This window comes from Chrysochloris asiatica, unplaced genomic scaffold (assembly GCF_000296735.1).
Source record: "Chrysochloris asiatica unplaced genomic scaffold, ChrAsi1.0 scaffold00039, whole genome shotgun sequence".
Taxonomy (NCBI): domain Eukaryota; kingdom Metazoa; phylum Chordata; class Mammalia; order Afrosoricida; family Chrysochloridae; genus Chrysochloris; species Chrysochloris asiatica.
The window spans coordinates 11,770,657-11,783,219 of NW_006408557.1; the positions used below are offsets into that span (position 1 = coordinate 11,770,657).

Sequence of the window (12,563 nt, forward strand, 5' to 3'; positions counted from 1 at the left end):
AGAGCAGCAGGTAGTGACTCTAGCTCAGTGGTGGGGCTGGGTAAAGCTATGAATGCACTGTATGACTGTATGCTATCTCCTTTGTCTCCTAGGTTTCTGCAAGTTGAATATGTTTTCTTGTCTCTGAATCCGTTCACAAATGCTCAAGATGACTGTGGCAGGTCCAGTTGGGTGACACAGCTTAGCAATCACCTCTTTTCTTGCTGTGTCTGCACAGCTCTCTTGCCCATAAGCACTTGATCCACTTCATTAATCTCTGTTTTTAAATGATAAGTCACTTTTTCTTTTTATTGGTAGCTAACCCCTACCAAAGGAGTATCCCAGGAATGAAGGAAAACAGTTACCACATTTCTTGTGAAGGCCAGTGATAATCACCACAGGGAAAAGGCTAATGGTGCCTGTGGGAGGCAACATACCTGGAGTGGTCAGCATGACCTGAGATAAACAGAACAACAAAGAAGTTCCTGAAATTCATCAGGCTCCTATCCTATGCCAAGATCCTTTTAAATCCTCCCTTCCCTTGTTCCTTGGGAAGCAGGTCTGGGAGATTCCCACTCCCTGTACTCCTGAGTATCTATACAAAATAAATGCTTTGGTCTTTGTTCTAAGCCTAGCAGCAGGTAATTTAAAAACTTTAGTAATTTACAATAGCAACATGTAAGCCTCCACTGACACATTCATGGGGGTTATACATGAGGTGCATTGGTCAGGAATGGAACCCAGGTATCCAGCATATTGCTGTTGCTATCATTAAATGCTGACTCACACTAACAACAAAACAACTGCCCGGTCCTGTGCCATCCTCACACTTTTTTGCTGTGTTTGAGACCATTGTTTCCGTCATTGTGTCAATTCATCTCCTTAAGGGTCTTCCTCTTTTCCACTGGCCTCCTACTGTATCAAACATGATGTCCATCTCTAGGGGATGGTCTGTCTATCATGATAACATAGTGAGACAAACTCTTACCATCCTCACTTCTAAGGAACATTCTGGCTATACTTCTTCCAAGACAGATTTGTTTGCTCTTTTGGCAGGCCATAATATACTCAATATTCTTTATCAACACCAGTTAGATCATGCATACTTTAGTTCTCAGAGTGGCATCTTTGTTTTTTGTCACTTGAACAAAAGTCTTTTGCAGCATATTTGCCCAATATCTAATTTTTTAAAAAAAACTTTTTTTGTGTGGGTTGGGTGAAGGTTTACTAGCAGATCATCAGTTTTACAACCAACAACTCATGTACATTTTGTTTCATCACATTAATTACAATCCCTTCAATGTAACATCATTCATCCCACGGTCTCCCTGTGTTTCCTGTTTCCATTCCTCCTTTTTTCCTAACTGTTCTGACTGTAACCCTGAGTTGTCATTTGATTTCTTCACTGCTGCTTCCATGGGTGTTCATTTTTGATGCAAGTAAAATGAAATCCTTGACAACTTCACATAAAAGGTGAGGATTCTACTACTGAATTAACAGTGCAGTAATAACCTCTCCACAAGGCTGACAGTTTGAGCCCATCAGCCATTCCTTGGAAGAAAGATAAGGTTTTCTGCTCCCATAAAGATTTCCAGCCACAGAAAACCCTATGCAGAGTCATTATGAATCAGAATCCATACGATTGCGCTTAGCCTTTCCATTTTACATATGAGGAAACTAGGCGTCAGAATGGTGGGTGACTTGTACTGAGTCATATAGCTGGTCATTGAAAGAGGGGGTTTGACCCTGATTAGCCTGGCTTCAGAGTTCCTATAGGATGTTTGGAGCACCATCCATCTGAACTATGTCTGCATATATATGTTTGCTTCAGGACCACCTTTTCAATCTCCACTATCTATAATGCTACCTCCAGTATTAATTGGCCCTGGAAACCTACAGGTACACATTCTTAGGGTTAGCACGAATTTTCAAGTAAGGCCATTTAACGACATCCGCTACCCAGCTAGGATCAGGAACGGTTGATGCCTGAAGCATAAAGTCCTCAAAGGAGTGCCAATGCCCAGGGTGGGAGTAGGATCTCTCCCCCGTGAATTGTGAACGGTCAGTGAAAAGAAATGCCAGGGTCAGCTACCTGAGTGAGCATAGAGACTCTGGGCCCAGCACCGGCGCCCACTCCGCCCATAGCAGTGCGTCAGTGCCAGGGATTCCACGACGCCCCGCCCTGTCCCGCCCCCAGCACAGAACCCGTCCTGCTTAATCTTCGGCGCGCCCTGCTCCAAAACGTCCGCAGCCGCCACCTCGCCCCAGCCGGGTTTCCGCCCCGCCCACCGCACGGCGGCCAGGCGCCGTGTTTACCCGCGGTGCATGGTGGGGCCGTCGCCTGGGACTACCCGGGTTCGCCGGACGCCGTAGGCCTCGCAAACTAAGCGCGGCGACCACACCGGGGGCATGCGCCGGACTTCCGATCCCACAGCGCCGCTGGCAAGTCCCGACTACTATGAGAGTCTGTGCCGCCTCCAGCACGGGCTACGGGACAGGTACAGCAAAAGAAGGGTTGAGGCGGGAATCGGCCTTTGCCAAGGATGTTCCGGGTGCCTTGTCTCCAGTTCCCATTCGCCCCACACGTGGTGCCCCTGTTTCTTGGTCAGGCTCTTGCATTAGAGGGGTGCTCAGAGAGAGGTGAGACTGTTCCCTTCCACCTCATAAGCAACAACCGCTGGAGTCTTTCTCCCGCTTGAGGATGTGGCTATGTCACTGAATTTGCTTAGAAGTGAGAGTGGGAGTTCTCCTGCCTGTCACTCTCAGTCAAACCTTGTAAATTTCTCTAGTTCCCTTTTACAGGCCTCCTCCCCAGTCTCTTCAAATTGTCATCTCACCTGACAGCTGCACTGCATCAATGATGACAGGCCTAGGAATGCAAGGTGGGAGAGAATGTACGTGTTTGCACAAACATATGCCCTGTTTAAATGCAGGAGGTGCTTCTGGTGAGCCGGGGAAGATGGTCAGCTTTCTAGGGAAGAAATGAAATTTTCAGCGGGAAACGTCCAGCCTCATAATACCTTTGATTAGGACAGGAAAGGTGGGAATCCCTGACAACAGCTAATCCTCAGAATTAAAGCATTTTACTCTAAATAGCCACTTAAAAGATACATTGTTGGAACTCCTGTTTAACTGCCAAATTCATTGGAGTTGAAAGCCTCATTAGTTGGCAAGGAAGGAAATCGATTTTTGGATCTTTTGATAAAGAAAATTGTGTTAGAAGTTACAGAACAATTATTCTCTGTGTGGTGACATTTCTGAAATGTTTCTGAAATGACATTTCTAAAATGACATTTCTTAATTACATGTAAGGTAATGGTATAAATAAGTGCTTTTAAAAAGGAATGCTATTTATCTTATAAACCTAACGGTTTATTTTTGGCAAATATTTATAAAGCATTTACAAGCCTCCTCAGTTTTTCTACTGTTTTACTCCTTAATCCTTTTTGACATGGTTTTTTTCTCTTTCTTTTTTTTTTTTTGCCATTTCAGTGGTTTGTTTAAAAAACTTTTTGTTGGGAATTGAGTGAAGGTTTACAGAGCAGATCATCAGTTTTACATTCAGCAAACCATAGACTTCATTTTATTTCAATTATTGCAGTCTCCTCCATGTACCATCAGTTAACAGTACTTCCATTCCTCCCAGTGCCTTCTGTAACCTTCATCTTTCCTCTGCCAACCTCTCTCTTGTTATATATTTATTGCCTTCCCTGACACCCAAGTTAATAATTGTCTAGCCTGTGTTGTTGTCGTTGTTGTTAAGTGCCTTGGAGTCAGTTTTGACTCATAGTGACCCTATACAGGGTTTCCGAGGCTATAAATCTTTACAGGAGCAGAAAGCCTCATCTTTCTCCTGTGGAACAGCTGGTAGTTTCAAACTACTGATCTTGTGGTTTGCAGCCCAATTTGTAACCACTACGCTACCAGAGCCAGTGAATAATTAAGTATCATCTTTTGCCCTCCTCATGACTTCCTCATCTTCAAATTAAAAAAAAAAAACACCATTCCTTTGTTACCTTCCCTGCCCAAGGTGTTGATCACCCCCATTCTGTAACAAATGGAACCTCAGCACTCTAGTTAGGTGACCACTTTAGTGTCTTGCTCTTGACTAAGACTGAGAATGTCAGGAGGACAGGAGCCATATCTAACTGGGTCTTCAGTTCAGAATAGAGAACCTGATGGAGGAGGTGTTTGATAAGTGTTTGTTGAATGAGTAGAAGAAATTCCAAAACCACCTTGTGTGTAGGAATTATGAATGTTGTGAAAGCCAATAACCAGACATAGGTACTATTTTCCAGCCAACCAGGAAAAGTACATCTATCCATAAATAATATTAATTTTCTGCACATAGTTGATAATTAAAAGATAAAACATTGGTGTGTACTTCATTACATGTAAAGTGCTTCTGACTCAATATCTCTTCTGTTAAAGGAGTTTAGTTACTCCAGGCCTTTTGTAATTTCTATATTTCAGCCCAGTCCTAATTTTAAAATGTTACTGATTTAAATGGTATTCTTTTTTAAGTAAGTTAACTGTGAGTTATTTTTACTTCTTGTACTAGGAACATTCAGCTGTTTTAAATCCTTATGATATAATAATCATGTAATGATTAGTACTCACTCTATGTTTAATCTTTATTGATTTAACTATTAAGCAAGGTGAGGCTGATGAAATTGTCTAAGAAATTTGAGTCAAATTTTTTGGCCTGTTGGTTTTGCATTTGAAGGTTTATTTCTAAGTCAGTATAAATCTGTTGCTGAGTATATTCATTTTTCATTTTCTGTAACTAATAGACTAACATGTGGTTAGCAAACATAGTTAACAAGCATAGAGGTGAATCAATTTGGATGCGGAGAAAGCTAAAGTAGAAATGTGGAAACCTGTGTTTTGCCCCATGACTTGTCACACAAGTTAGTTGTGTGACCACGTGTAGGTTGTTGAACCTTGGTTCTGCAATATAATGAGGTGTTGTTGTTAAGTGCCTTCAAGTTGGTTCCAATTCACAGCAACCCTGTATAGGGTTTCCAAGGAGCAGCTGGTGGGTTTGAACTGTGGACCTTTCAGTTAGCAGTCTAGTGCTTATCATACAATGCCATACCAGGACTCCATGAATGAAGGCGTTTGAATAATATGTAAAATAACAGCACACGGATTTTCTGTTGTTGTTGTTGTTAAGTGCCGTCGAGTTGGTTCCGACCCATAGCGACCCTGTATAGGGCTCCCAAGGAGCGTCTGGTGATCTTGAAACATCGACCTTATAGTTCAAACGACTTGGCAGTCTGGTGCATTAACCCACAGCACCACACCATTGTCTGTAAATCCAAACACCAAACAACATTTCTACCTTTATGGGTCTGGGTAAGAGACGATAGACGAAGATACTGATAGGGTGACGAGATTCAGCTGTGGACGCTGGCAGAGTTCGTTGTAATTGTAAAAAGTTGTCAATTCTAGCATGGGTTTAAAATAAACCATTTCAGAAGCAGAAAGGGAATCTCACTGCTATCAAAGAAGAAGAGCCAGGAGGGGAGAGAGCATGTCCTTTGGACCCAAGATCCCTGGACATTAAACCTCCTTAATCCTGGGACAGAAAGCTGTGACATTGGTGGCGTGGCAGAGGAGCAGCAGCAACAGAACCAAGAACCAGAGCACAAGACAGAGCAGTGCGCTTCCCCGCCCACAAAGCAAGTAAAGCTGAATGACTTTGGGCAGGAGGCTTGCTTATAGAGTGGGGTGTCTACAAGCACTTACGTGGGGGAGCTAGGTTTGCTGACCCATGGAGCTAGTGCCAAGCGCCTTCAGGCCGAGGCTTCTGGTGGATATGTCTTGTGGGCATTTATCAGCAACTGATTTGAACACCAGTGCCCTGAGCATTTTCTGATCCTGTGTTATAAACTGTTCATTTCCCTAATAAGCCCCATAACTATTAGTGTGGTGCCCGAGTCCTGTGTGGCCATTGCAGTGAATCATCGAACCCAGTGTAAGTAAAGTGCTGTGGGAAGTATGGTTGGTGTTTCATATTTTTACTTTTACTTTTTCTCTCCTAGAGTTACAGGACTCAATGTAAAAAAAAAAAAGGGAGAGAGAGAAAGCTGCAGGTAAAAAGCAGAAGGTGTAAAGAATATCATTGTATTTATCTTGAGTGTTTGAACGTACTTTTTTTTCTGTCACCAACCCTAGGGGGACTGTCTGTTTAAAAACTCGTCATGAAGTAGATTGCAACTCTTAGCGACCTATAGGACAGAGTAGTTCTAGGTTTCTAAGGCCATAGTTCTTTATGGGAGCAGACTGCCATGTCTATCTTCAGGGGAGCAGCTGGTTGGTTGAAACTGCTGACCTCTTTGGTTAACAACCAAGCATTTAACCATTGTCACCAGAGCTTCTCACACAGGCGCTATTATCTCCTAAAATTTCAGTCATTCAACGACTGAAATTTCTAGGGAATGTAATATTAAACATAGTTCCTTTTAGAGGTGGGTCATTGCATTGTTGGTCTTGTGACTAGCGCCTTTCCTTTGTAACTGAAATATCTCAAGCTCAAGTTGTCATAGCTGTAATCACACAGATGTAATTTTCTATTTTGATTTTTTTTCCTCTTTATACTGTGTTTTCCCGGCATTGTCTTGAAAGTCAATACTAAATTAAATCTAAAAGAGCCTAATGGAGTGACTTCTTAACAGTGTGTATAGTGCCACAAGCATGGTAGGAACATAAAAATGGAATCGATTCTTACAATTATATAAAACAATTCTTTTAAAAGACCCATTAACCAGTCAGTTTTTTCAGTGCTAATATTGATTCAGGTAGAGATATCATAATAGTCCAAAAAAAATTGATACGAGAGAAAACTGAGCCATGTGACCTTTGGACACTTTCTCACTCCCCTCCCCACTGTGTAAAATGTGAAAAGGTCCAGGTGAAGGGTACAAGTGACTGAAACCATGGCACATAGGAAAGTGTCCCAGCCAGGGCTGGGGGTTCCAAAGATTCTGAAATAAAACTTTATCATGTAGGCATTTCAAGGGGATCCTCCCAATAAGTCTTTTCTTTGGCTTTTTACTGAGATAAACATGTGTTTTAAGTTTTAAATTTAAAACAGATGTGAAGGACTTAATTCACATAATGGGACTGAAGCTGGTACTTTGGTGGTTATTCAGCAGAGCCTGTTGAGCTTTAGTCCCTTGAGGACTCACTTTGGAACTGTGATGTTTCTTGTTCAGTACATTTACCCTTCCTTCTGCTCTTTTTGTTTTGGCCATTGCAGGCTCTTTTGCTGACCAGTTTGTCTTACCTTTTGCCTAGGATAAAAAAGTCTTCTTTTTAGTTTACTGCCAGTCCTCACCTGAACATTGCAATCCATTAAGTCTTTTCTGGTAGAACTTTCTGGGAAACAGCAGTAAATGACAAATAATGGCAACAGTGTTAAGTGCCACCGAGTAGGTTCCAACTCAGCAATAGTGCATAGGGTTTCCAAGGAGTGACTGGTGAGTTTGAACTGCTGACCATGTGGTTCAAACCAGCCTTGCAATCGATTGCTTATTCTACAATGCCATACCAGGACTCTGAAATGGCAATAATAGAGTTATAAAAAGAAATTCCCCCAAATTCAAAGTTATACTGTTAGGGAAACCATCATTAAATGTGAGATATGTTTCAGAGGTATTTTCTTAATTAGCCACCTGACACTGTCCAGCCTTATCTGTTTTGGGAACAGAGTAAGCCACCAATCTTTAATCCAAGGTAGATTTGTTGGAACATTACCTTCAGACCTGGTGGAAACCTGACTACTCAAATGTCAATGTATCTGAGAAGTCTGGCCATGTTATATTTTGCTTTTAAATATACTTTTTGTATTTAACTTGTCTATTGAATGCCCTCCCTTTCTCCATCCCAATGTCATCTGACTGAGGGGTAGGGGCATTGGTTGACTTATTCACCACAGTAGTCTCCAGGCCTCAGAACACTACTCTGGAAAAATAGTTGCTTAATGAGTGAATGAGCTTATACCCCAGCCTTTCCCTACTGCTTTTACCCATTTACTTTAAGAGTCTTGTTCTTTTTACCTTTTTTGCTTCCTAGACTTTTCTTGGTGACTGCCTGGTATTTCTATGTCTTGAGTTCCAAACACAACGAGAATTTTGTACTTCTTAGACCTGAGAAGCAGCCTCAGAAAGGCATGATTTCAAAAGGAGATCATATTCTAAGCTTGACTTATGAATATAATTATTTACAAATTTTTTTCTTTCTGAATTTAGTGAAAAGAAGAGACTGGATCTAGAAAGAAAACTTTATGAATACAGTCAATCTGATACATGCAGGTAAGAAATGATAGTGGTAACAGTTTTTAAACCAATTTGCACATGTTAACCAATAAACTTTGTTGTTGTTAGGTTTTGATGAGTTGCTTCTGACTCAGAGTGACCCTATCTACAACAGAATGAGGCAATTACCCAGCCTGAGTCATCCTCACAGTCTGCTATGTTTGAGCTCATTGTTGTAGCCATCTCTTCCAGAGTCTTCCTTGGAAACTCACTCTACTTTACTAAGCATAATATCTTCTCCAAGGACTGATACAGTCCAGAGTATGTGAGCTGTTGCTTACTGGTGTAATTGTGAGGATTTCTGTCTTCTTTATGTATGTTGAGGTGTAATTCATACTGAATGCTGTAGTGTTTGATCATCATCAGGAAGTGCTTCAAGTCCTCTTCACTTTCAGCAAGTAAGGTTGTGTCATCTACATATCATAGGCTGCTAATGAGTCTATCTCCAAATCTGATGTCTTGTTTTTCTTTATATAGTCCAGCTCCTCAGATTATTTGCTCAGCGTATAGACTGAATAATATGATGAAGGAATACAACCCTGATGCATACCTTTCCTAATTTTAAACCATACCGTATCCCCTTGTCCTGTTTGAATGACTATCTCTTGGTCTATATGTAAGTTCCACCTGAGCACAATTAAGTATTCTGGAATGCCCCTCCTTTGCAGTGTTATCCATAATTTGTTATGATCCACAAAGCTAAATGTCTTTGCATAGTCAATAAAACACAGGTAAACATAGATCATTTCTCATCAACAGTGATATCCCTCATTACTAATCTTCTGAACCCAGCTTTAATTTCTAGAGTTCCCTGTCTACTGCTACAACTGTTTTTTTGTTTTGTTTTTAAGTTTTTATTGTGAATTGAGTGATAGTTTACATGGGAGAGCATCTTTACATTCATCCTATTGTATTTTGTTTGATTGCAATGATTACAATCCCTTCCATGCATCATCATTCAACAGCATTTGTTTCCAATCCCTCTGGTTTTTTTTTTTTTTTGGATGTACACCAAGCACTCAGGAATACATAACCATTCAAACAACCAAAGGGTATACTCTGCACACCAGCCCCCTGGCCACCAGCACATAGCCACTCTCCCTCCTTGAGTCTAGAGTCCCCAGTCGCTCCATCTCTCCACGTCATCATCTCTGCCTCCATCTCTTGCCTCACTGCTTCTCTGGATAGGGACCCGCACTCCGTTCTTTTCCCTTGATGGTCCCAGGGCCCTCTGCTCCTAGACTGCAAGATCAACCACTCCCCTCCATTTGTTATAAAATGTCTACCTTTACATTTGCAGCATTCACTATCAGTCCTGATAACAATTATTCACTGTTGAACCACAAGAGTCTTATCCCCATCTCCTTTCACCAGCCCTGTCTAGACAGGTTGGAAACCACTCAGTGGAGATTCTACCTTCCCCCGCACCCTCTGAAACTAAGCTCCTTCTTGAAAATTTATAAACCAGTCACTGTGTGCCTTTGTGTCCCCCTCCCTGCCTATTTTGGGTAGCCAATGTCTAAGTTGCCCATCCCTATGAACCCTGTGTACAGAGGAGGTGGAAATGATTCTTGCTATAAAGCTTCATTCCCTCTTTTAAGCTACTACATCCATAAGTATAGGTCAAGTTCATCAAATTGTAGCAGATTACACTTTTTTTCATCTTCTTTCTTCCTCTAGTCGAGTTCTGATCATCCAGCCATTGAAGCCAGGTCAAATGGGTAATATCTGCAAATATGGACATTTTTGTGTATTTCCCCTTACTTCACATCAGCTGAACTCTTCACTGTCTGCTCTAGTCCTCTGTGACTATGTCCCTGTCCATGGGCTCAGGAGTCCCTATGTCTCACTATACTGCTGGCCAATCAGGTTGCGATCCAGGTTGACAGGAGTCTATTGAATGTGATTAGACTTAGCTCACAACTTTATTGCTGTTTTTCTCCCACCTCCTCTTATTGGTAGACCAACGTGGGCACCAGCAAGATTACATGCCTGCTTGTGTATTCCCTTTGAGTTTCAGTCTTGGAAGGGGTTTGCCCTAAAGGATCTTGATTGCTTACTTTGATGGCTCCCCAGTGAACAACTTGCTTATTCTTGTAGTAGTCAGTCAGACTCCAGTTACTGTTTTTTTTATGTTTCCTGTTGGTCTTTCTTTCAAAAAATATCTTCTGTTCCTCTAGCTGCTCCGGGGTGGTCTGCTTGTCTTTTCAGGTGGCAATTTCCCACTTCAGAAGATTCTAGCTTGGGATCAGAATTCCACCTATGGTCTTATGCAGTGCAAAGACTTTGCAGGAGGCCTCTTTCATTGGGCAAGATCTAGCCCAATTTTAGGTATTCTAGTCAGTTATAAGCTGAAGATGGGCTTAAAAGCTTTCTGTAGTGATGTTTCTGGCTGTTCCTACAACTGGTTTTTAAATTATCTTCAGTGTAATTTTACTGGAATGTGATATTAATAATTGTTGTTGGTAGGTACCGTTGAGTTGATTCTGACTCATAGCAACCCTATGCACAACAGAACAAAATACACCATCTTCACAATTGTTATTTGAGCCCATTGTTGCTGCCGCTGTGTCATTCCATCTCATTGAGGGGTCTTCCTCTTTGTCATTGACCCTCCACTTTATCAAACATGATGTCATTCTCCAGGGACTGATCCCTCCTGACAACATGTCCAAAGTCCAGAGAGGAAGCCTCCCTATCCTTGCTTCTAAGGAACATTCTGGTTGTTCTTCTTCTAAGACAGATTTATTTATTCATCGAGTGGTCCATGGTACTTTTAGTATTCTTGGCCAACACCAAAATTCAAATGCATTGATTCTTCTATAATCTTCCTTATTCATTGTCCAACGTTTACATGCATATGAGGTGACTGAAATACCATAGCTCGGGTCAGGCACATCTTAGTTTTCAAACTAACATCTTTGCTCTTTAGCACTTTAAAGAGGTCTCTTGCACAGATCTGTAGTCTTTGATCTTCATCAGTGAGTATTTCAAGTCTAATTCCCTTCCAGGAAGCAAGATTGAGTCATCTACATAGTGCTGGTTGTTAATAAGTCTTAACTTTAGTAAAACTTTACTCACATGGGACATCAAAGATATTGTCCGATGATTTCCAAGTTCTGTTGGCTTTTTTCTGTTCTTTCAGCTTGAGAAATGCCAAGCCTTTTGGTCTTCCAGCTCCAGGTCTTTGTACATTTCAGTATAATACTGTGTCCTTGGGAATCTATTTAATAATTTTGTGTCCTAATTTCTTCCTTTTACTTTATTTACTCTATGGTCAAGAGCAAATTTCAGAGTCTATTCTGACATTCATTTTGGTTTTTTGTTTTTTTTCTGTCTTTTTAATGACCTTCTGGTTTCTTCATGTATGATGTTCTTGTCATCCTACAACTAGTTTGGTCTTCATTGTTCCATGTATCAAATCTATTCTTGAGATGGTTTCTAAATTCAGGTGGGGTACACTCATGATTTTACTTTGGTTGTCAAGGACTTGGTTAAAATTTCTTCAGCTTGTACATTAACCATTGATGCTTTGTTCTGAAATTGGTCTGTAGCTTTGTTCTGACTGATGATATTAAGCTTCATCCTCTTTCCACAGATGTAGTTGATTTGATTCCTGTGTATTTCATTTGGTGAATTCCACATGTATAGTCATCCTGTGTTGCTTGAAAAGGTATTACTATGAATAGGTCCTTGGTCTTGCTAAATCCTGTCATTGCATCTCCAGCTCATTTCTATCACCAAGGCTATTTTTTAACTACCTATTGTCCTTCTCTTTTTCCAACTTTATCATTCCAAGCATCATCAATTATTAATGTATCTTGAATGCGTGTTTGATCATCAACTTCCAGAGATTGCTAAAAATTCTCAGTTACTTTATCTTTGGCAGTTATAGTTGTTAAGTGCCATCAAATCAGCTCCAACTCATAGTGACCCTATGTAGAATGTCAAGGCTTTAAATCTTTATGAGAGCAGAAAGCCTCAGCTTTCTTCCATGGAGTGTCTGGTAGGCTCGAACCGTGGACCATGTGGTTCATTGTTGTTGTTGTTAGGTGCCATTGAGTTGGTACTGACTCATAGTGACCCTACGTACAACAGAATGAAACACTGCCTGGTTCTGGGCCAACCTCACCATTGTTGCCGCACTTGAGCCCATTGATGCTGCCACTTTGCCAATCCATCTCCCTGGGGGTCTTCCTCTTTTTTTCTGACCCTCCACCTTACCAAACATGATATCCTTCTCCAGTGCCTGGTCCCTCCTAA

At 41.3% G+C, this 12,563-nt stretch overlaps 1 protein-coding gene across 1 annotated transcript in view; it reads left to right on the plus strand.

Annotated features, from left to right (window-relative positions):
• The first annotated feature begins 2,388 nt into the window (after positions 1 to 2,388).
• PLK1S1 (polo-like kinase 1 substrate 1) overlaps positions 2,389 to 12,563 on the plus strand; it is a 239,786-nt gene continuing 229,611 nt past the window's right edge. The window contains exons 1-2 of the mRNA XM_006860749.1: positions 2,389 to 2,477; positions 8,235 to 8,297. Coding sequence (XP_006860811.1) covers positions 2,389 to 2,477; positions 8,235 to 8,297 — 152 coding nt within the window. The remainder of the gene's footprint in view (positions 2,478 to 8,234; positions 8,298 to 12,563) is intronic.